This window comes from Coloeus monedula (genome assembly GCF_965178545.1).
Source record: "Coloeus monedula genome assembly, chromosome: 24".
Lineage (NCBI taxonomy): Eukaryota > Metazoa > Chordata > Aves > Passeriformes > Corvidae > Coloeus > Coloeus monedula.
The window spans coordinates 3,854,211-3,882,014 of NC_138804.1; the positions used below are offsets into that span (position 1 = coordinate 3,854,211).

Here is a 27,804-nt window from a genome sequence, read left to right on the forward strand (position 1 = left end):
ACAGCTTCCAGCAGAGACGGTGACAGGAAGGTCACAGAAGAGAGACAAACCCATCTCCGCATCTTACAAGGAGGCACAACTGCCAATAACTTGGCAAAATCTGCCTCTGGTTGGCTGTGACTGGGAATCCACTGTTCATCACTCTGCTCCAGAACTCTAATTATTTCTTTATAGTGCCAGTACAGCCCCAGCCAGGCTCCAAGCGAAGGCTGCCTGAATTAATTGATTGACAGAAGGCAAATAGACTTCACCCATTCTAAGCACCCATTCAGTCCTTTCCCAGCAGCTGTCACTGCTGTCACCACACCAACCAGGGCTCCTGTGCCTGTTCCTGGGCATTGAACAGCCCGGAAAAAAGAAAAGAGATGGGAACGAGTGAGAGTCACATCAAATCATTTTTAAATATCGTTGTTTGTGCTGAGTTTGCATTTAATGTGCTGGCCATACACAACTTTCATTTATTCAATAAAACAATTAATTACATGCTTTGAGTGCAGGAACTCTGCAGCATTTTCCCCCTGCTCAGCAACATCTCCACACTTACACACTAGCACCTGTATCAGACTGACCACTGCACTGACAGCTCCACACTGCAAGCATGTCCAAGGTTATCCGGTCCCAGGGGTGATGGGAGGGATTCCCACCTGCCTGAACAGCACCTAGGCCCACAGGCCAGGCCATGCACCTTTCTGACCACACAACATACACCAGCAAAGATGCTTTTGTCCCCCCTATAAAGTGTCAGTAGCAAGAAACTACCCCCTCCAGCCACTCTACAGCCAGAGCACAGGCTCCCACCTTAGCATAGGTGTTATTTAACAAAACAAGGCATCACTTCACACCTTGATGCTACTACAACTGTCCATTACACTCCACATGGCACCCTTGATAAAGCAGCATTTCCCCCTGAAATGACCCACACAGACAAACCAGGGCAGGATTACTGGTTGGTTTTACTCAGATATTTACTTATCTCTTTATTGCCAGATTCAACTGTAGTTCAATAAATACAAAATTAACAAAAATGTCAATAAATTTTATTAGCATTTATAATAACTATTATTATTATAATTATTAAATATTCCAAACCAACTGATTCCCTGGAGATGTTTGACTATAGTTCAAACATGAGATGCACAGAGAGTCCCTTATAATATTATATTACATTTGTCTCAAGCTTATAAAAATATATATTGACTCCTCAAGTGTGTATTTACAGTACTTAACATGCGGCTAATGAATATAAAAGCATCTGGAGATGAACCAATTTGATTCCCACTTGATTTCTTGTGAGGGGAGTGTTGCAGATGCTGCTCCAACAGGACTGGGGCTCTCCCGGCCCTTGGAGGAGGCAAGAGCCTCATGACATTTCAGAGGCTGGATGGGAAGAGACCAGGGTCATTTTGAGGCATTTCCCTTGCAGATCCAAAACAGCATTGCTGATTAATTTAATTATACTACTTCCCCAAGGAGAGAAGCTGAGAGGATGCAAGTTAATTTTAATATCGTAAGAACAATCTATAGCTTAATCTACAAAGTTTGTTATCTCATATTGGTGAGGAGATCAATTAAAAGTGTTTATTGTTGCAAAAAGCTGGGCTAGAAGGCTGCTTCCATGGGGGGCTTTCCTTTCCTTTCTTGAAAGAGAGACCAGGAAAGCTGATGATTCCCATTTCTGCTGAGTTGGAGACCATCCCAGAGCTCAGCTCCTGTGGGACCCCTCCACACAGCCACAGCTACTTCACACAGGAGCAACAGCCCCTGGCCAGCTACCAGCCACCACAGCCCAGGGAAACAGCCATGACCATAGATAACTGTGTTAAGGTTTATCCCTTTTCAGCTGGGCAACATCCAGAGGGACAGAGGAGCAGATTCCAGTGGCCACAAGTGGCACCCAGAGCCAGCGCCTTGTCACATTCCTTATTCTGGAGACAGGGTCTGTTCTGGGGGACTCAAGGGAACATGTTGCTGCCTGCTCATGGCCAGGTCTGTTTTCCAAACTGAGGCACATTGTCATCTCATCACCAAGCCCTAGATGTCTCCAGACCTCCTTGAGAGCAGATGAACCAGCCTGGAGCCAGCTCCTCTAGTAGCAACTTCCCAGCATGGCTCCTGCATCCCAACAGACAGTACGATCAGGGAGAGGGGAGAGAAGATCCAGAATCAAGCTAGTTCAACCCCCTGCCTAGAGACCTGTAATATACTTTCTCTAGAGATAAAATGTAAACACAGAGAGTACACAAACTGCACTTGATCCTTGGGATCAGGCATTTCACTAAATGCAGGGCTCGGTTCACTGCTATGCCTCTTCAGGGTGGGAAACAGCGGGATGGCAAGTGACCAACCTGCCTGGACATGGGCCAAACTTAGAGAATTTATTTCCGCTAAAAATACTAACCAAGAGACATTGGGGAGGGAGCATAGCTTGAACTGCAGAGGGGGCAGGAAGGAGAGATCTCGTTTTCCCCAGAGAGCAACAAACTCCCCAGAGCATATGCAGCACTCACCTGGGCAGAGTGGTCACCATGCCAGCCCAAGGGGGCCCTTCACTCAATCCTCATTCAGATCCTCATCCTCTTGGAGCAGGCTAACAGGAGGGTCTGACTGGAGCAGAGTTCCAACCAGATTCTCAGCATCTCCCACAGCCTTCATCCCCTATGTAAATCTTTGCCTTTCAGCTTTAATAACTCACTTGAGATACTTACAGATCATAATAAAAGCCTTACAAAACTCCACACAGAGCTGAAAAGACCCACTTAATTAACTAACTTCCAGGAAAGTTGTATTATTAAGATGCTATTTATGTCTTCTCAGGGATCAGGCTGCAGCTATGGGAGCTGCTGGCATGCCAGGCAGGCAGCACCATGCTCACAAAACAAAGTGCGGGTGTGCCCTGGGTTGCATGGATGCAGCACCATTTCCTCCGCACTTTACTGGAGAATATTTAGTTTTGTTCACCAACTGAGGTGTCAACACTTGGCAAAGTAATTCACGGTGCAGAAGGGATGCGACTGGAAAGAGTTTCCTTCAGCACAGATGGGGAAAGTCACCTTCTAGGAGTTGGGCATTGGGTGAGAGCTGCTCTCTAAATATAAAAGCAATAAAAACTCCTTGTGGGGTTGCTGTGATCTGTCAGGTTGCATAGAAGAACCCAAGGATTCACCAGCAGAATGCTAGATACAGAAATGTTGGCTCTGGATTAAGACAGTGCAAAAAGGTCCATCCTACCCTGTGAACTCAACTACCACATGAAATGGCATCAATACAGTTTGACTCATCTTACAAAACAGTGCTGGGGAGAGCCACGTCCACCCAGGCACGCTGCACCATCCCAGGAATCCTGGGCTGCCCCAGAACAGGGGACAGAAGCCCTGCTTTCTTGCCACGTGTTTGGCAGTACCCAGCAATTCCTACAGCCCATCTGAGACCACCAGGCTTCAGAGATGGGGCTGGTTGGGGCCAGCGGGCCGCTCCTCACCGGGAGTGCTGGGCCGGTGCTCTGCACCTTTGCAGGACATTGCTTCACACCTGCACGCCTCGGCCATGCATCTGGATGACCTGCGCCCGGAGGGTCTGGATCCCGCTCAGGATGGTCTTCTGGTGGTCTGCCAGCGTGATCCCCAGGCTGAGGATGTCTCTGCAAAATGAGCCCCACATCAGCCAGGACAAACCAGCTCTAACCACCACATGCCCCAACACTGACTGCTTCCAGGCCAGACAGCACATGTTCCAGACATGCACAAGTAAGAAATCCCCAACCTTTTGTCCCAGCCGAAGCAATACTGACGCTGACCAGGCACTGCGGGCTAACAGGAGCCTGTAGCACACCACGCGTGGGACAGCTCTGACCCCGCCGCCCTGTGCTGCAGCACAACAGCGAATCAGTAAATCACACTGGATTTGGCTCTGCTGTCTGGCAGGGGCAGGGAACATTGCTCTCACTGCACCCACAACACAAGGCTACAGCCAGAAGAACAGGTCACTTACTGGGCCGTCATCCTGGCCACCGACTCCAGGTAGCAGTAGCCTGCAGCAGTGAAGTTGTCCTTGTACCTGCCCATTTCTATTGCTTCCAGCCACTCACCCACAGAGCTAAAAGATGGGAAGGCTGAGAAGGTTCTCTCGGAGAGGGGGATGGACATGCCATGGGACCTGCCAACAGAGAGGGCGGTGAAGAGGGAGTGGGGCATGGCACAGCAGAGGGGGGATGGGCAGGTGTGGCAAGAGGGTGGTCACCTGGGGCACATAGAGCTGGGACATGTGGAGCTGGGGCACTTCGGGGGCTCCAGGCTCTGAACCAACTTGCTCAGGACATTGTGGATTTGCGAGAACTTGGGCCGCTGGCTGCGGTCCTTCTGCCAGCAGTTGAGCATCAGTTGGTGGAGGAGTGGCTGGCAGTTTGCCGGGGCAGGCAGGCGGAACCCATCCTCCACAGCCTTCATCACCTGCAGGACATGAGGCGCTGGGGTCAGGTGCTGCGATGCAAATCGAAGGCAAACCCTGGGGCGAACCCCTGGGGCAAGCCTCCCTCCTCACATCCCACCCAGGAGCAGTAACAGCTCCTCCACACATCACGGAGCCACCACACTCCATCAGCAGTCATCCACCACGCAGCTGCAGGGGACTCACATCCTGGTGGGACATGTCCCAGTAGGGTCTCTCGCCATAGGACATGACCTCCCACATGACGATTCCGAAGCTCCACACGTCACTGGCAGGACTGAAGTGGTGATACTGGATGGCCTCAGGGGCTGACCACAGCACCAGGCTCTTCCCACCCTGGACAGGCAGAAGGGCAGGAATGATGTACTTGCCCAGCGGGATGTGGCCAATGCCGGCAATTCCCGGGCAGCCATTCACCATTCATCATGCCCTGCCTGGCATCACAGGGTGGACACTGAGCAAACCCATGTGCCATGAGCACATTTATGTCACTGCAACTGTATGCTACATGGAAGTGTGAGTCCTGAAATATTAATGGGAGAGGAGAATGTCCCCAGGAAGAGCTGATGGCATTTTGTACATTCATATTTAATGAAAACACCTCACAATTGTACAAACACAAGTCCCTCTGCCCTGATTTGTGCAGCAGGGTTGTGGCCAGAGCAGGCATGGTGCCAGGCCACTGCTGTGCAGTTCCCTGGCCAAACATATTGGATTTCTACGTGAGAAAGAAGTTCAAGTATGCAGAGTCCCTGTTCATACTTGAAGAAGGAAATGGGAGCCTAGGAAAAGTGTTGACAACAGAATGTGGAAATGCAGCTCACCATGGTGGAGAAGATGGTTTCCATCTTGTCTTCCTTTGGACGTCTGAACCCAGTGATCTTGCATGCCAGGCTGGTGCTCACAAGGACCTTGTGGGCAGCAAGGCTTTTATGTACGTAGCCCATCTCTGCCAGGTACGCCATGCCAGAGGCTATGCCCTGCAGCATGCAGATGAGCTGGGTGACTGTGAACTGCCCCTCGTGTTTCTGTGAAAGCGGAGGAGAAAAAGCCAAAGGTCAGCAATGGGAACATGGCCAAGAGAGCCCAAGCTGGGCAGACACCCCAGTACTCACTCTGAGAAAGGAGTCCAGCAGGCCATTCCCCATGTACTCCATCACTATCATCATGGTGCTCCCTGCAAAGACAGACCAGCAACACCGCATGAGTGCTGCCATCACTCAGGCAGTTCAGACACCACAGGGGTTAGAAATCCAGGTGCCAAGCCCTGCACTGCCTGGCTTTTGGGGGAGATAAGGACATTATCTCAGCCAGGTTATAATGAGCACTGGGTCCAAGGCTTCCCTGTCATTCCCAGCCAGGAATGGATTCCAGTATCAGAAGTTCCTTTCATCAGGACTCTGAAGCACATTACAAAGGACAGCACAGCCCAGTGAAAGCAAAAGCAACCAGCTCAGCCAGAATACTTCCTTTCCAAATAAAAAGTCTAGTTAGAATCAGCTCACATGCTCTGGTTTCTTTGGATTTATGTGAATATCCATTTAACTACCACATCTATAGCCTGGTTCCACACACACGCTCATGGGAGAGAGCTGGAGCAGTCAGTCTCATCTGTTTTACCTATAGAATCTCACTTCAATTTACTTTTATTAAGAGCATACATGTTTGGCTGCTAAGCCGGTCCCACTACCTGCATTTATTAATCTAACTGGAAGCTTTTTATTAATCACCAGAATGCAAACCCAGCTGATACACGTGGGAATAGCTGGTCTCCAGGTAGCCAACTGCACCTCTAGCACCAGGTCACCTCTCCAATGCAGCAGTTTAAGCCCATTCCTGCACAGGAGCCTCCCGAGACCCGCGTACCTCTGGTGATGACCCCCTCCAGGCGGATGACATTGGAGTGGTCAAACTGGCCCATGGTGCAGGCCTCAGCCAGAAAGGAGCGCTGCTGCTTCTCGGAGCAGCCTGCCCGCAGCGTCTGGATGGCCACCGGCAGCTCGCGCTTGCTGGGCAGCTTCAGGCACCCCCGGCAGATCTCCCCAAATTCTCCTGAGCAGCAGAGAAACGGGTTAAACAGATCCATGGCAGGACAGCTGCCACTCACACCACGCCATCCTGAGCACCTTCCCTGGATCGTACCATTCCTCTGCATGGCCACTGACCCTCGGCCATCTCCAGAGCCTCTCAGCTGTTCTCTCCACCCTCTGCTTCAGTGCATAATCATGTTTTATCCCATGAGAGGAGGAGGAACCTCCCGTCACCGAGCTCATGCTCTGGGCCTGCCTTGTTCTGCCTCCTGGCTTGGCAGTGCAGGGTCTACTTCCCACAGAGCTGGACACAGCAGGGCTGGAGGGTTCCTGCAGGAAGAACATCCCACTGCACAGCCATGCACTCCACAACAGGAGCTATGGAATTCCCAACATAAAAAAACAATATTGGCTTTACAGCATAAAGTGTGTAGCTATGAACAGCTTTATTGATTTGAAAATCAGGTTCTTGTTATGTCAGCAGTGAGACAAACTCCCAAATTCCTTAGATTTAAATGTCTTCCTTACTAGTTTCTTTCTTGATTTTTCAAACACCAGTTTGCTCATGAAAGGTACACAGGACTCTTCTGAGATGCTCCACACTGCAGTTCAGAGGCAACCTTGTCCCCTCCTCATGTCCTCTCCCCTTAAACACTGTCCTTCAGCTGCAGGCAAAGCCCTTCCCTCCTCCCTTCCTCCACCTCTGCTGCTGCTACAGCTGAATTTATCTTTAGGAAAAGAAATGACAAAGAATGATCATGTTTCCCACGTTCTGGCACACAGTAGCCATTAAGGCTCTAGGGTCCAGTCAGGGGATTTTAATTTGCTTTTAAGTTTTAGGCAGTGAAGTTGATGAAAATCGATAAATCATTAGGTTCACATATTTATAAATAGTTTTCATGCTGCTGTCAAACTGCCCAGATGCAGGCAATTGTGGATGCTTTCTGGTCCGTGTGGCGTTTGCTTGGCTGTGTTCAGTGCCTCAGGAAAATACCAGGAATGTGGAACAAAGCTTCTGGACAAAATCCTCACCAGCCCCACTCCCATCCTCCACTGCAGGCAGGTACCCCCAAGACTGGAGCAATGTCATGGCACTGCCATTTGCTGGGAGCAAAAGGGGACCAGCACAGCCCATGGCACGGTCACCACCCTGTGGAACTTGCCTGTCCTGATAATCCTCTCTATTTTGATGCTGGCATTATCCAGCTCCTTGGCAAAGAGGTGCACAGCCTGCATGGGGTCTTCACAGGTGTCGGGGTCGATGTATGTCCTCCTGGTTGGTATTTTAACTGCAGGAAAGGCAAAAAGGGCAGATGAGAGGGGCTCATCAGAGCTTCCACCCACCCATCCTGGGAAACACTATCCCAGCTTATCCGTCTCCTGGTCTGTGGGCAGGACCAACATGCCACCTTTCAATAAGCAAAGCAAAAGACTCAGTTCTAAGGTTTCTAAGAATTTTTTTTAGGATTAAGTGAATCCAACTGCTCTACTCCACTACCACAACCCCCGGGTAAAGGAGAGCAGCCCCCTTCGCTCCTTCACCCTCCAAAGCCAGGTGAAATGGTCAAGGCAGTGCCTTCTACTTCCGAGGTGCTTTGGGGAACAGAAGAGCATGTGTGCACTCCATGGGCATATGCCAGGAATCAAATAAACTCATCAATCCCAACATCTGGATTCCCTCTGACAACTGTTGTCTGTAAAATTAGTGCTGCTCAATAATCCAGAGTAGCCCCAGAAAACAAAGCTCTTTGCTCATGTTCATGAGAAGCTGATGGAATAATTTATACACCCCATGGAAAGCTGCAAGCATCCCCATTTCCTTTGGCACCCAGTGACCCACACACAGGAAGGACAGACATTGGCACATGAAGCTGTCAAGACCATGGTCCTCGGAGAGCCTTGCTGTGCTGGCCCCTGCTCTGGGATAACACAGGATGACAACACTTCAAAAGTGAGAACTCAGGGCTGCTTTGGTGGGTTATTAACAATGATAAATACAGGGATCCCCACAGTCACACCAGTCACGATGGCTGGGCCACTTACAGTGGAAGTACAGTTCCTCGTCCCCATCCTGGCTGGCTTTGCTGTACCCACACTGCCTGCAAAGAAAATGAAGATGCACACCAGCACCTGGGAAGCAGCCCCTTACCCCAGCTCAAACCCTCCTAGACCGTGCCTGGCCCTGCTCACCTCCTCCAGACCATCACACCAATCACCATGGACACCAGCACTGTCAGCCCCGCAATGGCCACCACTGCGATGATGAGGACAGGCTTCTGCTCACTGGAGGCCACTGTCACTGCCAGGAGGGAAGCAGAGCCAGTCATCAGCGTGCTCTGGGGCAGGTTCAAAGAGAGGAGATGCCTTGGTCACTGCTCCCATGGCCAGCCTGTGCCCTCCAGAAGGCCTGTGGGAGTAGCCACCCAGCTGCTTTTCACCATCCTCACAACAATTCACGTTCTGGTTCAGCTTTAAGAGCCCAAGCTGGTGGTATCAGCCCAACATGCTGGGCAGTGCTGCAGGCACAGACAGAGCAACCCAGCACTGCTGCACCAGCTCCTGGTTTTGTTAATCAGAGCTGAGGAAGATTCCTGTTTATCAGAGGAACATATCAAAATTTATGGCTTACAAATAGTTTTCTTTCATCACATTAATCCCTTTTCCTCCTGCTTTTGCAAACAGGGGTATTAGATAGCTACATTCTCTATAAAATCTTTATTGGCTTCAATTCATTCTGAAATGTCTTCTGTGTGGCAAATGAAGGCAATTTAAAGCCCTGTTAAACACAATCTGTGGGAGCTGTTCTGAGCCAGCCAGCTCAGCCTCACACTTCCAGCCAGCATGGGGGATTGTGCTGAAGCCCAACATCCCTCAAGCCCTCTTTTAGTGAAATAAGAAGCTTTTGGACCACAGTTATGAATGGGAATTTAAAAGAAGTCTCAGCAGATAACACTGATGCTGGCTGCCCTGAGCCAGCCAAGCAGTAGACAAGCCAAGTGCCTCCAGAGCCAGGACAGCAGCGGGAGGCAGGGAGCAGTCAAGAGCTAAGCATGTTTTTGGGCAATCTCAGCCAAACAGCAGAGACTGTCCCAGCCTCCTCATGAGAAAGAAGCCAGAGAGTAGCTGCCCTCATTGACTCTTCACTGAGAAGAGCCAGGACAGGCTCCCCCAGGACAGGAAGGGCAGCAGGACCAACCTCATCAAAATCTAATGGGAAAATGCAAGGAAAAGTAAGTTCCTGGACAGTAGTGGCCCTTAGACCTTGAGAAGCAGAACCAGAGGAACAGATGCTGCTTCACGAAACCAGGAGCAGCTGGGGCACAAGCTGCAAGCACAGTCTCCCCAGGGCCCAGCTCAGAGCCCTGACAGGCACACGAGCCCTGCTGCACTTACACTCTGCCAGTGTCTCCACTTCAATGCCAGGGTTGTAGTTCCCGTAGTCTGGAGACGAAGATGTTCGTATTTGGAAAATATAGAGGGTACCAGGCTTCAGGTTATTGACCGTCACGGCCGTTGATGTGGTTTTCACAGTTGAGTAACTCTGATCTCTCTGATCCTGTGAAATAATGAGATACCTGAGATGGAGCTGGACTGACAGCTGTGCCATGGAGCCGGCACGGCACAGCCGTATCCTCAGCTTTGGGCCCCATCAGGACAGCTTGTCCAAAGAGCCAGCCTCTAAAAGAAACAATACATTCACTGGATGTCTCATGAACAGAAATTACAGGGGAAGGTCACAGGAAATGGCAGATGGAGCTGGATCATGCTATGAAGACATGAAGGCAGAAGATGGGGTGATGGGGAGCAGCTGTGCCACCCCGCACAGCAACTTCTGCCTGTGCCAGGCTCAGCTGTGGCATCAGCCAGCCCTTTCCTGCTCCCCTGCTGCAGCCACTCGAGTACTGGAGCAAATCTGTGTGGATTGGCAAATGGCAGTGGAGCCCCAAGGAGCATCCCAGCCCCACAGTCCGGCACAGGCAGTGTCCCGGCCCCACAGTCCGGCACGGGCAGTGTCCTGGCCCCACAGTCTGGCACGGGCAGTGTCCTGGCCCCACAGTATGGCACAGGCATGGGCAGCAGCCACTCACTGCACTGCTCACATCACTACCGAATGTGTTTCCATTCTATACATTTTCCTCATTGAATCTTCACTGTAAAAACAAAAGCTTTAAAAGCAAAGATGAAGAACTAAGTTGATATTCATGTCAGCATCAAAAGCCTCATTTCAGTGAATAACTGTGAAACTGAATTTAAATTCTCTATCCAAGGAGGAAGGTTCCTCATTTCATACCCCAAGTATCATGTTGCTGCAGCCCATTTGCACAGGAATTACTCCAGCATTTGCCCTCCTCCACAGATCCCTCCTCTCAAATCTATCAGATGCTGAAAATCACATTAATATGAATCAGCTTCACGGTAGCTTGTTTCTAAATACAGAATGCTGACATGTCACCTGCACAGTGTGCCTGAAATGCCGTCAGCTCCATAATGAGCCTGAGCACACGCAGATAAGGTAATTTGCAGAACTGTGTCATAAACTGCATTTCTTTTGATTTAGAGCCTTGTCCCTGATCTGCCCACTGGTAATTCTCCTAAAATTCCCAACCTACTGCACCTGTCATACAGCAGCAATTTTTAAAATCAAGAAACTGTCATAAAAACATTTGCTGGGTCTCCTCCCATGTAGAAGGGCCACTCATAGCTCCCCATAGTCACAGGTTTGTGGCTCTCAGTCCTAAGCCAGTGCAGACCACAAGGTCCAACACTCTCCTAGAGAGCAGGCTGGGAATACAAAGACCATCTCCTCAAGGATGTAGGAATCCACTGTGGTATCTCAGTCCCTGTCTAGCAGGAGTCACACAGTGGATGGGTGACTGGGATCAGACACACACAGCACCTGGCACTGTGCTCCTGAGCACAGACCCGGCCGGCAAGGGAAGGACACGGAGTCAAGCCAGGGCACAAGCAGAGCCCATGCCAGTGCCCAGAGCCTACCTTCTCAAAGTACTTGACCTCGTACTCGGTGCCATTGGGAGTCAGGAGGCCTGGCTCCTGCCACGACAAGGAGACGCTCTTCTGCTCCACTTTATCCATGCGGATGTCAGTGACAGGAGTTGGCACTGAAAATGCAGAGAGGAAATGGGCAGTGACTGAGGTGCTGCTTCAGTAAAACCTTTAACTTAAACAGCTGCAGAGTGTGTGGCTTCTGCAGACGCCAGTCCCCTCTCTCTGAATCAGGGCTGGAATAACTCCAAGCTGGTGACCATCCAATGGGAGAAGATAGTGGTAGAACACAACAGCTCTGTAATCCATGGGCAGCCTGGAACACTCCAATGGAAAACTGGCAAAAATCCTAATGGCACCCTCTGCCCTTAGTGCTGCTGAGGGGTCTGAGAATGGACTTATGTCCTGGGCTCTGAACCCCTGTTGAGGATGTCTGGGAAAGGCAAAACACAGTCTTTGATCAGGAGGGCTGGTGGGACATACCAGAACCTCCTGAACCACCTCACACTGGATCTACCCCATGCCACTGGACTGCTGGGAGTAACCGCCCTGCTCTGAGAGCAGTTTGTGCCTCATGAGCTGGCTGTGTATTTCTGGTCAGCACAAACTCTCTCCCTGACATGAGTGCATCCATTTAGTTCATCCACTGCAAGATGCACTTGCCAATATTCCCATTTTAACCAGGTTTGTCTCCAAACAAGTCTCCAGTCTGTGCAGGCAGCAGCTCACAGCCCTCAGGCACAGCAAAAGCTGCATGGGGACATTGACTGTTTCCGGCTTGTCCCACTTCCCATCAAATCAGGACATTCACTGGACCCATCTCTGTCCCACCAAGATTCCTGTGGAGAGGAACAAGTCCCTAGAAAGTAAACTTAAGTATCTGTGAAATTTTGTATTTATTACTTAGCTCATTAATCTCTGCTGAAATAAAAAGCCCTCATGATGTTTTATTCATGGTGATTTGCTCCTTGATTCCAAGTCCCTTCGGCTTCTGATGAGAGCATGAGAGGAGCCAAAGGGGCTCCTGTGCAGCTAGCTCCCAGTGCCCAGACACGGTTCCCTCTGCTGTGACCCACCCCATGGTGTGGGACACAGTCAGACGTTATCCCCCAGTGAATTCACTGGCCCCAGAGATGGCCTTTAAGGGGACATCAAAGTTTCACCCTATAAGGAACAGGAGTGAGCTCAATCCTGGCATGAAGCATGGCAGGAAGGTCAGTAGCACTCTGTCTGTGTGGTGGGAAAGGGCCAGTGCTGGCAGTACCTGCCTGAGGTGAAGGTTCCCCCAATACTTGCCTTGGGTCCTGCTCCTGTAAGATAAGCTAAGTGCTCCTTACTGTATTATATGATTCCCATCAATAAAATATCACACAGCTGCCCTCCTGTATCTCTGAATCCAGGAAATGGACTGTAGAGACCTGAACGCATGGTCCTGACTGTTAACAAAGTCATCAAGAAAAATCCTTCTCGCTCAGGGATGTGCTTTAGAGCAGAGCCCATGGTACATGACAGAAAAGCAGGTGCCAGCCTCACATGTTTAAAAAGCATTAAAGAAAATCACACAAGCTATAAATCATTTCACACTGTGAAAAAAATGTGTTTCCCATCAATATTTTAAGCTCTCCTAACATTGCCTCTATTCGAAAACGCAAACATTAAATTATTCACCACTCTGCCTGATTTTATAAACTCCATTCCCCTGTACGTGTGTTTTCTCCTCTTGATTAACCAGCGTAGCAGCAGAACAGGCATAAAACTAGATGTGGCACTGTGTCCCTCCCGAGAATGATTCGCTGCATCCAACACCTGCACTCGGCAAGGGACACCAAATGCCCCTGCACCCTGCCCCACTTGTGCCAGATAGAGCCACCTCTCCCCTCCCTCACCAGTTACTAACATCTCAACACAGAACATGCCCTGGGCACCATCCCAGGCAGCTCCTGCCTAAGAGATCTCCATTCCAAAGCAGAGAAGCCACCTCACCAGTCAGCAGGCAGTCGTTTCAGGGCAAAGACCCCAGGAGCTCAGACACTTGCCCCAGAGCCAGCTCATCCTGCGGCCCCACTGTCCCACGGTCACTGCATCAGCCCTGGGCACACACAGGCAAATCTACTTTGGAAGACCAAATCCAGCTCAAACCCCTTCTCTGGCATCAGGAAGGAGGATGCATTCTGGCACTGGTTGCATTATTAATCAGCAGCAGATTTAAAAGCTCTTTAAGGCAGGAGCCTTGTATTCCTGCCGGGAATACAAATGACATGGGCCTGGAGTGCACATTTACATGGCTAATGCAGCTCCGCTCCTGCAGGTGAACAGCTACGCTCACTCCTCAAACACTTTTATTTAGTCCCATGCTGGGGACAGATTAGAAAAAACACAGTATTAATTTTGCCACCTGCAGACTAAATTGCATCTCTTCTTTTCCCTGAAAATACAAGGAACGATGGACAATTCCTTCCAGTGACTGCTGGAGGGGAAGGACAGCATGGAGCTGCACCCGGAGCTGGATTAGAGGAGCCGGATCTGACAGCTAAATAGGGTCTTGCTTCTTGTTTAATTTTTCCTCTGAACCTGCCTAGCAGCAGACAGAGCTCCCCTGCTGCTGCAAACAACTTCCGAGACCACAGCATGACAGCCACAATGGAAGTCACCACTGCTTGGGCATCCCTGGAGTCTTCTTCCTCCTGACCTCTGGCCATATCCAGCACTTCTGTGGTGGACTCTAGTGACAAGGGGCTGCAGAGTCAGGACTCCAAGAGACAATGTGCTCTGAGGAGCACCTCCCCACACACTGTCCCTGCCAGCTGTGGCTCCGCGTCCTGCCCACACAGGGTCCCCTCCTTGCAGTGGGGTCTTACAAATTCAGCTGTGCAGCCACCCCTCCAGGAAACTACATTCTCCCCACCTTCTCCCCTTCTTTGCTGATAGGCATGGGTTAACCATCACTGTCGCTTCTTGCTGACGGTGCAAAGGCAAGAGGAACCAGGGCACCGGGTGCCTGCGGACAGGGCAGCCCTGGCCTGGCACTGCAGAGGAGGGAACACTTTCAGCAATAAAAAACTGCCAGGGTTCCAAGAAACTTCTGAGCCTCAGCTGCTTGGGTAATTCCGAGCCACCATCTGCATCCAGAGACTTGACAGCTCAACAAGAGACATTGATTTTGAACAGATTACAGGATTAATTATCCACATTCTTTATGTGCATTTCTGTTCCCTCGGGAGTACACAGTATCGAGTAAAGGGCTGAGATTTCCCCCTTCCCCAGGGGAAAAGCTGCTCTTAGCAGCTAAGGCATGGACTAGCATCACCGACTCGCTGCTTCACTCCCAAAGAGAATGGGGCACTCCCACACCTGCCCTCTTGTGCCCAGCTCAGACCTGGGGGCCCAGGCAAGGTGGGAGCTCCAGAGCACCGGCCCCTCTGCCTGCACCAGACTGGAAGAATGGCTTTTTATTAGACCTCTCTAAGCTCAAACCACCCCAGCCTGTCCTCTGTCCCCCTGGCCTGAGCTCAGGAGGCAGAAGATCTTCCCAGAGCTAAATCCATCCTTGAACAGCAAAGATCCTAATGAGGAATGACACCTCCGCTGAGGAGCCGTCTGCAGCACAGCATCCCCCAATGGAGCCACAGGGATTATGGTATGAGGGAAGAGAAAGCAACAACATGCACAAAAACATTTGATCAAGTGGTGGGAAAATTATTTATAACAAGATCAAAGTTTAATCTCTTCAGATGAAATTGTTGGCCAATTCCTGCCAAGAGGTACACGAGGATCATCTGTCTCCATTACCTGTGGCTTGGAAAAGGGTTTTCATGCAAATTAATAACATAACCGCAGAGGAACAGACAAGGACACAACAAGCCAGAGCCGACTGTCCTTCAGCATAGTCAACTGAGGAGGGACAGACCCCTCTGGTCAGGGACCTGTCCACAGGCATGGGCACTTGCTTCTCTTGCCTGAGGGAACAGAAATGCCAAACTGGAAATGGAAGGGGACAATTACAGTAAAAAATAGTGTCACAGACTAGCGCAGAATAGAGAAAGGAAATCAATTTTTTTGTTTCTGAAGGATAGCCAACATTTGAATTATCTGTTTTAAGAAGGGTTTTTTATGAATGGGCTGAAAATGTTGCTTCATCAAAGGTATTTTTTTGTGATTTGTAAATTCAAACTGCAGCCAGATTACAGAGCAGACTTGTCCCTTCACAGCCCAGGCTGTCACCACGCTTACTCCTTGCCTCCCAGCGGCACCAACTGGAACCCTCTGAGAGTGCCATGGGCCAGTCTTCATCTGCTCCTCTGTCACATCTAAGCATCATGTCTGCGCCACCAGGACAAATCGAGCAGAAACGGGGCACTGCCATGGCACAGGCATGTGGAGCCCCAGGACAGTGACCACACTACCCCCAGACTCCATGTCCTCCCAGCAGCAAAGCCACCAACCTGGCTCCAGAGCAGACCCCGACACCCCAGAGCTGACGTGCCAGAGCAAGACAGCAAAAGCAACTGCTCCCTTGGTGCAATGGGGGCAAAGCACCAAGCCCTGTCCACGTGTGCCACGCCGCAGCCGTACCTGCACGGCTGGTGGAGACGTTGACCTCGGCATACTGCTGGCCCGACAGCGGGCTCATGGCTGAGACGCCGTTGAGGGCCGCCACGCGGATGGTGTAGTTGACGTGAGGCAGCAGGTTCACCAGGGTGACGGTGCGGTCCACCAGCCCCGTCTGCTGAGGCACAAAGCCCACGCTGCTGCCGCACTGCTCACAGTGGCCCCGCAGCGCCGCCGGGCACCGGCCACACCACAGGCTGTAGGTCAGGTCGCTGCGGCCACCTGCGTCGGCAGGGGCACTCCACTCCAGCACCAGTGACGACTGCCGCAGGCTGTAGACCAGGTTCCTTGGGGCAGAGGGTGGACCTGGAAGCAAAAGTCTGTGCACAGGTGTTGGGACAAACCTAAAGGTCCTCTGGGAGCAGCAGCAAAGGCACTGGGGGTAGAGCACAAGAACACGGTCCTGCACAGCCACATTGAGGGGTGGCATGAGGGTACATGGAGGCATTGGTGCATGCAACGCAGAGGGACATGGGACAGCGGATCCCAGCCGTAGGGATGTGTGTGCACCACAAGCCACAGCTCACACTGTGCATGAGAAGCACCTGGCTGGACCCAGCATTTTCCTGAGCACGACTGGTGCCCAGGAGCCTGCTGCCGGTCAGACGCTGCCTGGCCATGCTCAGCAGAGATGGAGGGTTCCTCCTGCCTGTGCTGGCAGCTGGACAGCATCCATCACCAGAGCAGCTGGAGTCCAGTCCAATTAACTAGAGGCCATTTAATTAAAACCTGTGAACTACAGTGACTAAATGAGTGTGCCCCAGTTTTACCAGGGAGTCTGCAAGCCTGACTGCGCGTCTGTCTCATCAGCCTGCAGCCTCAGCCTACGAGCTCTGGGTTGTAGGGACAGCCCCTCCATCCCCTCCCCACTGCAGCTTCACCCCAGCGCAGACGGGACCCCCAGCAACACGCTCCCACAGGTGAGCACACTGTGCAGGCAGTGGGAGCCTGAGACAGCCCTGGGTACCACCCAGCTCTGTGCTGCAGGACAGACAAAGTGCCTGGACACTGTTCCCTCGCCACAAAGAGCCGCTGTTCCAGCAAGACATACGTGTGCAGGAGGCAGATGGTGGGTCTGAAGGAGACCTGGAGTAATTCTTCTGGCACAAACAGAACGTGGAGGCTTCTTCATGTGTGAAGCTGTGCTCAGGGCATGGAGAGCAGAGAGGGAGACGGAGGGAGAGCTTGTAAAACCCTGGACGGCAAGCTGAAAGAGAGAGAGGGTGTTAAGGGGAGAGCAGCACAGGATGAATGGGGGGGACATGTCTGGTGACTGCATTTCCCTGTTTCCTGGGAACTCCTTTGCTGCCACTGGCCAGCAGACACCACCCTCTAAGCTGTTTTCCCTGAGCACCTACATGATCCTGGCACCAAGAGAGATGTCCCTTAGCTTTACCCAGAAGAGATATTTGGGTGCTGTCGCTCTGCACTGACTTTCATAGTAAACGTCATTCCCTATCTAGGGTGCTAGATAAACCAGGAAAAAATATCAAATGTTAAAGTTGCTCCCGAAACTTCCAGTTCCCTCTTTACATTTGAGAAAACAAATAAAAACTAGTAGTATATTCATAGAACGGAGACAGAGTTTGCTTTTTCCTTTAGTTAGGCAGCACTGACCACAATACGGGGTGGAAATATCACTGCATCAGACAGGACAGGAAAATCAATCCTGTTTACAAACATGATGGGATCCAAGCACTAAGCCCAGAACCCCCATCCCTCAGATGTGCCTGTCACACAAATCTGACATCTCATCATAGGAAACGGAACATTTCCAATTAGGAGTGTCTTTCAGACTATTCCTCCCTGTTTTCTAACAGCCAGAAGTTTACAGAAGTGTCTGTCATTATTAATAGCACAAAATACCCCAATTTGCGTGTCCCAGAAGCAGGCACCACAACCCCATGTGAGTGTGTCCCATGAGGAGCCGTGGGCTTTACTTGCTAATTTTTTTCTTGGCTGTCCAAAACTTGCCCTTGAGAAGAACAGAAGTGCCCAGCACATGTGATGTATCATATGTGTGTCACTGTTTCTTTTTTCAGACAAACTCCCACCCTCTTCTGCCTCATCCTACAAGTTTTTCTTGGTCTCCAGCTGGTTTAGGTTTCCCTGTCATTTCACAGCACTTATTTCTACAGTGGGTATGTGACAGCTCTTGGGAGATCAGGTCATCAACTTATAGAATGAAATTCTCTTTTTTGTACACTGCTTTCTATCCTGTTCCTGGTCCTCTGGTACTATCACAACTAAATTAGTAAACAATAAAATTCAATAATTCATTGTCCCAGTCGGATGGGTCAGATGGATCAACTGCCTCTCTCCAGCTCCACCACTGCTGACCACAGAAGCTCCTCAAGCGTGCCTGATCCATGTCACTGACAGAGAGAGCACATTCCCTCCTCAATGTAACACTGTCTGCACACTGTCAAACCAGCAGCAGAACAAGCTACACTGATTTGTGCTGCAGGTTGGCTGATTACCCAGCATGAAGTAACCATGGGAAAGGCTTCTCTTACCACCTCATCTGACACGGCTCCTCAGAAAGGAGTGGGTGTCTCAGCTGAGAGAGAGCAACATCCTCTCTCATTCCCAGCCTGTGCCATAGGGAAAGCAGGGGCAGTTGAGGATGCAGACCTAGAAAATGCATGGTTTCCTACTCCAGTGGCATGGGACAGCTTTCATTTTCCCTTCCCAGTGAAGTCCTACCAGCAGCAGCGTCATGTGTGCCAGTGTGAATCAATAACAGCCGCAGCCTCACTCAAAACCCTTATACAGGCATTTATAATTAATACTACAACGCGGTTGTCTTCCAAAATCGATTCCTTTCCAGTTTTGGTCATGGAATTGTATTTGACAAAGTTCATCTGCTTTAATGTGTGTTAATTTTCTCTGTTGAAGCAGACATTCATAAAAATGCTCTTTAGGAAAGCCACAGCTGGGGAAACACACAGCTGGCACTGGGGGTGCCACAGCAAGAAGCAGGATAGCACCATGGGTTGAGGCACCCCAGCAGCCTGACAGTCCCTGCCAGCAAAGGGCAGACTGGGAGCACTGGGCCCCTCAAGCCCTTAGACATGCATCCAGCCCTCCCTGAGCAACACTCAAACCAGCAATCTCATCACCATCATCCAAGCTGTTACCAGTGCATCTTTACCAGGAGCTCTTGCTCCTTCTGACCCCCCACTGGACTTCGCCGGCACAGCCATACTCCATCTATCTTAATCCCATTATCAAGCCAAGAAAGTCACTGTTTATGATGTTCCAAATATTTCATCAGTGCTTCCAAGGCAAAGTGCCTCAGGCCAGCGCAGTGGGAAAGAAGGGGGCAGCAGCCCCACGGAGAGACAGACACTGCCAGCAGTGCCCATGGACAAGGATGCACTGCCCATACCAGAGAGGGCACCTTGTGTAAATCATTGATGGAATAGAGTTTCAGTGGTGTACTGAGGTGGCCAAAGAGCCTTGTCGACAAATGTCCTCGGGTAGCAGTGAGGTTGCGATCTCGCCTTGCCTTACCGCACCAGCTCTAATCAATACTGCAGGCAGAGAGAAGGGACAGCAATCGTGTCCAGTCTCCATGACAGTGTGAAAGGGACAAAGTCAGCATGAGTGATCAGTGCAAGCACTGAGTAGGGCTGTGGCTCCTCTCACCTTGCTTCCATGTCTGCCAGGATGGGAACTCTGGGCTGCACCACTTGAGCGAATTCAAAAGCACCTTGCCTTCCACACAGTTTGGAGTGTTTTAATAACTGGTTTTTAACAAGCAGCCTATGATCCAACACATTCCCAGCAATTCCGACACCTCTAGACAATGCTACTCTGTCATTTCTGTCCTTGTTAAATAATTTGAAGAGTACTAAAACAAAAACCTGTGTCTAAGGGCAAGATCTTTGTGCATCCCCAACAATGAGCTCTTAACAGCTGAAATTAAATTTAGTGATTTAGTCCAGAAGAAAGACAGTCATGAAATATCTAACAGAGTGCATTTGATGACTCCAGCCAGGACTGACAGAACCTCATTGCTATTTATGCCAGAATGCTCCTCAAGGACACACTGAAGCAGGCACATTCGCTGAGCCAACTGCAATTTACTGTTGTCTCTCTCAGTTCCCTAATGGATCCACCAAACAGTTCCTGGTGAAGGACTGGCTGACCGGCCTCTCCAGGGCACCCCGTGCCTGCCAAGCACTTCAGCTCACACAAACCCCCTTAGCTGTGGGCAAGACACGTCCTCTCCGCATTTCAACAGCCTATCCAACACGCTCATCCAGCAGCCAGATATCCATGACCTTAACCTCACAGGAATTCTCCAAACAACTTGTGATGCTTGTAATTGTCAGAGTAGTTTGCTCTGAAATTAAATGTCACGGAGCGATTTGTGTCTGAATCTGTCACAACTTCCATAGCCATAATTATTTCAGACACACTGTGAACCAGCAATGTAACATGCAATCCCAAATGATAAATACCTCCAAGCCTGGTCATTACTCCAGAGAGACTGAAAAGAGAGATCATTTTACATGGGTGCTCTATGTGCACAGCTGATGGGAAGCAGCACCCACCATCCAGCACTATGGCCGATCGCACCTCACAACCCCCCTGCAATGTCCCCAGCTCCAGCCCTACCAAGGGTCAATTCCACACAGCAGTGCTGGCCCCATGAGTGCAGGGCCTGACTGTGGGATGCCTGTGGCTGCATCTGTGATGAAAGTAAAACCTGGTGCTTTGTGCAACTTACAGAGTCCCAGGAGGAAAAATAAACGTATGCATAATCCTCCAGCATCAGTCAGCAGATAAAACACACTTTGGGAGCACTTACAGGTTTGCAAGCTAATGTATAAAAGATTAAACAAATCAAAAGCTCCAAGTGCTGTACATTTGGATCCATCTTTTTTGTATTTAAACAGAAAAGCAGACCTCGGGCTTCAGGAAGTATCTTTGCAGTAAATGACAAAATACTGTAATTTATTATTTTAAATTTCTCTAACTTTCAATTGAACTATTTCTTTTCCACCCAAGGAGACTGCAGTGACCCAATGATGTGGTGGGACATACCCAATGGACAGAAGAGCATCTTACTCACCCCACATCCCACCCCCACCTTAAACCTTTGCTTTTTCCCTAAGAGAGATACAAAAAAATCTTCCTTGTGTCTTGTTCATAGCAGGTTGAATTCAACATGCTGCTCAAAAATCCATCCAGTAATGCAGAAAAGGAGGGGGAATTTCTGTTATTCCCCATTTCAAACAGCAACCGTGGACACCAGCAGCTGCTCCCCATGCTGCCACAAGGCTGTCACTGAAGTCACCTCCTGTGCGAGGTTTTCCTCCCCAGAAAAGCAGCAACACTCGTCTCTTTAAAAGGTCATTTAAAAATCCTGACAAAGCACTAGAAACTATTTCAACTCTAAAACTGTTTTCAGACAAAGGACATGGCCACTAATTAGACCATCACTGACCAGACCGAGCAGGGCTCCAGGTGCTGGTGAGGGAGAGCAGAGCATGGGACACAGCAGCAGTGCAGAGCTGGCTCTTGCCACTGCTGTCAGAAGTGGAGGAAAATGAATTGAGGAGGAAACTTCATCAGAGCACAAATTTACGTTTCTGTCAAAGAAGAGTGGCTGGCAGCTATTTTTGGTAACTGGTCTCCATCATATTAGTTCGATGTCTGGTTTAAGTTGTCTCATTTGCAGCAAATCTGGCGGGTAAATATTAACCTTGAGCTTTGTTGAAATTCTCCTTGCAGATATTACTAGGGATTGGATAGAAAAGATGAAGCAGAAGGAGACAACTTTGAAGGAAAATGTCAGGCAGATCCCCCTTAGCATGGCTTCATTTACACAGAAGCTATTGCTACACATCACAAAACAAATGGCACAAAGGGGCTACAGCTCACGCCTGACAAAATTAATGGTAAAAAGACATCAAAGGTGAGAAGCCAAGTGAAAACAAAACAGGGAGGGGCAAGGGATCATCCACAGAGCACAGGACTGCCCACTTGCCGGCTGTGCATCTTCTGGGAATGGGTTTTATGGTCAGAGTAAGCACAGAGCAGCATCTGGCTACAGAGATACATCAGACAAGACAAGCAGTCTGAGTGCATTTTCAGTGACAAACTCTTCTGTTCTTTGTGAGTGGATGTTAAACAGAACTAAAGTTGTGCAGTCCCACCCCAGAGATGGCTGCACTCCACCAAACACTAAAGCGATTCATCAGAAACATGCAAAGTTATCAGGAGTGCTGGGGTGCCTCTGGAGCAGTGGTGCAAGACAGGAGGATGGACATGGAAAGACTTAGCTTTCCTGCAGCCAGAATTAGCAGAGTCATAAGTCCTGTTGGCCTTTTTCATCTCTCCTAATTTCAGAGGACACAAACCTTCTCTTGGCGCAGGATGCTTTCAGTAGCTAAATCAGGGTTACAGGGACACCAGCTCTGCAACGAAGTTTAAACACCTTTGCCAGTTCATCTCCTGCATCCTCCAGCTGTGCTGCAGCTGTCACCAGTGCCACAGTCCTGCTGCCACCACCACCCGCAAGCACGACCCTGGCCCCCATGCCACCCCACAGGCACCAGCAGCAGAGCCCCCACCACCCCAAGTCCACCACCTGGACCTCTCAGGCCCACAAGAGCTGCAACAGAGACTGTGGCCAAGAAGTTTCATGGGCCAGCAGGATCCCACAGATTCACACCCACTGAGCCCTCCAAAGCCACCACCACAGGATCATAGTGGTGGAGCCAGGTGTGTTGTGCCATCACCTGGCTGGTTTAGCATCCCCAAACTCCTAAAGTATCCACCTGCCTCCAGCTCAAGGGCTTTTGTCCTCACTGAAGAATTTCCACAGCCCTGGCTGCTTTCATCAGAAATCTTTTAAAGCTATTCACTTAGCACTATGCTAATGCAGGGCTGCAAACAAACCCAAAACTTTCAACCCTTAAAAACTATTTTCTGATATTTGACCAGACATCAGACGCTGCTCCACAAAGAATGACTAATGACCGGCTTTCTGTGAGAGGGGAGAAAAACTTAATTATGTCCATTAAATTACTTCAAATATTTTTCCTCAGAGAATATGAACTATTTAAACTCAGCACAGAGAAACCTGAAACATTAGCAAAAGCCTTCTGGGACTCACTATGTAAATCCCTACTCCAAACAGATGTGGAAAGCATGGCAAGCTGCCATGCAGCCACTGAAGCAATCAACAGCACTGAGATTTCAATTTGATAGCTTTAATAAGGTCTTCTTAAGGAGAAGCCACTGCCCAGAGCACCTGGAAGGGCATCCCACCACCTGGAGGAAGGCAGCACCATCAGCACACTGTAAAACTGAAAAGCCTGGAGGGCAGATCCAATTCCATGGGAAAAGCTCACTCGTCCTACTGCACCACTTGCCTCCAGTGTGGGGGAAATCTACCTGCCTGGGAGTTATTTAGCTGTTTTCCTGTCAATCTGTTTTTGAGGTGAAAAGGGAGAGAACCAAGGCATCATCTGGACACCAGGCATGGGTAGCAAAGGGTCTTTTCAGATGTGTTTTACTGAAGAATGCATCCCCTTTCCCAGGTCTTGGCTGGCAAGAAGGTGCCCAGGGGTGGCATTAGCCCAGCAACTCTCTCCATTCGGAGGGTCACACACTCTGAGGAAGAGCATGACAGCCAGCATCCCACATCTGGGTCTCACCTGCCTTTGAAAGCGAGATAGAAGTGGTCACAGCCCCAGGTTCATTAGTGGGATGGATACCTGTTAAGGCAGAGGGTACGTCCGTTTTTGCAGCTGTCCTTAAATATAACCTTGTGAGCTGTAAAGCCACCGAATTATTAAACTGTGTCCAAAGCATATCAACAGGGATATTAATGTTCTAGAGTAATTTTAACATTACAGATGAAGCTGTGGGAAATGCCTGCCAGCATCCAGAGCTCTGACATGTCTGCCCAACAAGCACCACGCTGCAGAGCAGCCCCATGCCCTCCAACTGCCACCCTCCAAACAAAGGTCTGGTGGTTCACTGGGGAGCTGCCATCACCTAAAGAAACATATTGCTGACAAAAGACAATTCCATTTGTCCAAACTGTGCTCAGGCACCAGAGAGCTCCGGCAGCAGCACGGACTGACACAGACAAAAACTGCCAGGACACCAATGGCCACTTTTACCTCTGCATCCCCCGTCCTTCTCCTCAAAGCCAGGGCCGCACATGCATTTCCCTATGGGGACCAGCCACTCGCCCTCTGCGCTGCAGTGCATCCGGGGGGGATTATCCACGTCCACTTCAGCATGAGCGACACAAGTGCCCTTAACTTCCACCAACGTCACAAAGGCCGTCTCCGCCACTGTGTCTGGGAACATGGCCAAGTTCTGCACAGTGGTGAGACACTTCTTGTAATAGACCCGCACGGAGACCAGCGCCACACAGGCGCCTACGTCCTGAAAGACCAGGTGGAAGCCTCTCTTGCTCAGGTGCCCAATCTCCCTCAGCTCAGTGTTCAGCTTCATCTTGCGCTCGCCCAGGTCCCCCTGGGTGAAGCTCTCATCAGCAGCAATGGTGTCGATCTTGGTGTGCTTGCTCTCACGGACACTCTGGCCCAAGTCAGAGTCAGACTCAACATAGTACAAGTTGAAAGTCTCCTTGCAAGTGCTCGTCACACCAGGGATGCTGTTGCAGTCCCTCAGGGTGAACTTCAGCTCAATGAAGATCCTCTGACCGTCACGCCTGGCGATCCAGCCTGTCTGCAGCCAGTTGTTCTGGTTCGGCTCCATGACGTTGCAGACCTGGTATGTGCGTATTGGCTTGTAGGTTTCATCCACGCCACTGATCTCTTCCCACTGGGGAGAGAACACAAAGGGCTGTAACAGCTCAGGAGCTGCCCCAGCAGAGACACACCAACCAGTATAAATGTCACTACCACGAGCCTCCCCACCACAGGGCATTATGTCGTAGGCACCGGAAGTCCTCAGACCACCAAACCACCAGCTGCAGTAACCCTGCTCCTGGACCACCTAACACCTGAGCTCTCTGCAGAGGTGCAAACATGAAGATGCAACCAGAAAGGCAGCACTGGCAGCAGATCTTGGAAAACAAAGCCTGACTCTGGACACATCGTCCGCTCAGGAGCCAGAGCCTTCGTCTCCCACATACTCCTCAGATTTTCTATCCCCGGGAAGATGCATCCACACAGTGTTACTACACAGTGTAATGCTGGATGGGGTTCGGCCACCCAGAGAAATCCAAGATGTCTAAGGAGATGTGACACCAGTCACACCATTGCACAAGGACATCAAATGCCTTCACGAACAGCAGCAGCAGCGTCTCTGCCAGGAGAAGTTTTAGCTGCAACAGGACAAATCCTCTGACTGCAAGTGAAACAGTGTTTCCCCAAAGCTATCAGCAGAGATTCTGATCAGTGAAATGATGATTCAACCCTCATAGCCTGAATGACGACCTGGCAATTTCCCAAAGCAATTCTTTCTGGGGGTTAATTTATGCAAAACAGTCAAAACATACTGAAAACAGGGTTTCTTCTGCAAACAAACAGCTGTGCCACAGAGATGACTCTAGGACCTATCTCTCTTCCCCCTGAATGCTTTGTTTCCATTCAGGAAAATGAACCCAAAGCTGAAAGGAGCACAACTCCAAGCTTTCTGAAGGCAGCTTTAGACCAACACCAGCAGCAAAGCCAGGGGCTGATCAAACAGTGCTACATGATGCAGCTCCCAATGACTTCCCCAGCCACAGCCCTCGGATTTTAAGGGCTTGACTGACCCTTGGTGCTCATGCTGGTGTGCAAACCACAACACAAAGCCTTAACTACCCAGTGTTTATTTGCTTGTTTTAGTAGTGTAAAATCATTTTGAGGAGGGACTCCACACCAGTCACAGTGCTCACATAGCCAATGCCTCACTTCCCGCTCTGCTCCCAGCGGCTCCCGGCACTGATCATGCCAAGCTACTCACCAACCTTGAATGAGGAGGTCCTGTGGCTGCCAGCCCCCACCCCAGTTCTGTGGTAAGCAAAGCACTCATACTGCAGGACTTCAAATGCTGCTGAGCACCAAGAGGCTGACAGACCCTTTCACCCTTTCCAGTGGTGCAGAGGGACAGTCCCACCTCCATGCTTACCCCGTTCGATGGGTGTGAGGTCCATCCCAGCTCCGCCTGCGATTCTTTTGAGTCCAGCAGGACAACTGCAGGGAAGATAGCATGTTAGGAAAACCACTGACACAGCAAATGCTAGTAAAACCCACCCAGTCCCTGCATTGGGAAGCTTAGTGCCACGCTGTGCCAGCTGCCAGGGCGTGGGAGCAGCTCCCACCCTGGCTCCACCAGCCATGGCATCACCGTGTGAGCACCATGCACCACGAAGCTCTCACTGCACACCCAGAACAACCTCGCAGGTACCTGATCAGTGCCCTAACGACTGTGCCATCCCAGGAACGATCCCTCTGACACCACAGGCAACACTGCCACTGTACCATGCCCATAGCGTCCGGATGCTGGAAATGAAAGGTACCAGCAGCTGCTTTGAAAGAGGGATTTCCCTGGCAAACGACGCCCTTTTTCCACAAAACAGCCAATTCTATCTTTGTCAGGAAGAGCTATTTCCCTCAGTTCACAGCTTCACGATCCTTCCACAACCAGCAAACAGCCACAGCTCCCGACCGGCAGGTTGAGCCTCCTCTCGGGCTCAAACACCGGTAACAAGGGGCGCGGCGACGCATCCCCGGCGGGCACATCCCTGACGACCGTTCCGCTCGGAGCGCTCCGGGATGCTCCGAGACACTCTTCCCGCCTCCGGGACCAGTCGGGTCCGTCCGTGGCAGCGCATACTCCACGAACACGGACCCTACGGCTCGAACCGTCTCCCTGTCGTGGTACCGGCAGCGCGCTGCCTAGTGCCTCCGGTGATCGCGGGGACCGGGACACCCCGGGCTGACCCGGTCACTCCACAAGGACCCGTCCCTCCTCTCCCGCTCCTCCGGCAGGGCGCGCCCTGGAGAGCGGTACATCCGCCCCACAACCCGTCCGGCCAGCCCCGCAGCGACCCGCCGAGCCGGCCGCTCCCGGTACCGCAACGCGCAGCCCGACCCGCCGCGGGCAACCAACGTCGGGAGCGATGCGGCGACACCGCGCGCCGAGGCAGCCGGGCACGGGGGACACGGCGGTGCCGGAGCACCGGGGACACGGCGCGGCTGGGGGCGCGGGGGCGCCGAAGAACCGGGAGCTGCCGGAGCACCGGGAGCAGTCGCCGCCGCCCCACCCGGCTCACCCTGCTCGGCGGCAGCGCGGGGCAGCAGAGGCAGCAGCACCGGCAGCAGCGGCAGCATCAGCGGCAGCAGCAGCGGCGGCTGCGCCGTCTCCATGGCGCCCCGACTCCGCGCCCCGCGCCGCCGCCGCGCTCCGGCTCCGCGCCCCGCCCCCGCCACGGCGCGCCAACCGCTACCGCCGGGGCGTGGCCTCGGCCCGCGCAGCCAATCGGCGGCAGGGGCGGGGCGAGCGCGGGCGGGCGGTCACTCTGGAGCCGACTGAGGGCGGCCCCGGGCCGGCGAGGGCCGGGCTCGGTGACGGGGCTGGCTCCTGAGGGAAGCGGCTGCACGCGGCGGTGCTGAGCTTTGGGCTGCCTGGAACTGCTGCCCTCCCCATGGAAGCCAAAGGGCTGCTGGGGCACGGGCAGCCCTCGGTGTTGCCGAGATGCTGCGGCCATAATCAGCAGTGCTGTGCCGCCCCCATG

The 27,804-nt window shown here is 51.3% G+C and overlaps 1 protein-coding gene across 1 annotated transcript; it reads right to left on the minus strand.

Moving 5' to 3' along the window:
* Positions 1-3,522: 3,522 nt before the first annotated feature.
* On the minus strand, positions 3,523-27,403 carry EPHA10 (EPH receptor A10; the record flags this gene model as incomplete). Its single annotated transcript, XM_082296706.1, has 17 exons — positions 27,343-27,403; positions 26,196-26,260; positions 24,233-24,902; positions 17,137-17,292; positions 16,050-16,391; positions 11,469-11,593; positions 9,867-10,029; positions 8,664-8,772; positions 8,517-8,572; positions 7,637-7,762; positions 6,310-6,495; positions 5,559-5,620; positions 5,268-5,471; positions 4,630-4,779; positions 4,276-4,445; positions 3,988-4,152; positions 3,523-3,637 (listed from the first exon to the last, which is right to left on the minus strand). The coding sequence occupies exons 1-17, from the start codon at positions 27,398-27,400 to the stop codon at positions 3,523-3,525; spliced, it is 2,922 nt and encodes a 973-aa protein (XP_082152832.1). The 5' UTR covers positions 27,401-27,403.
* Positions 27,404-27,804: the final 401 nt, after the last annotated feature.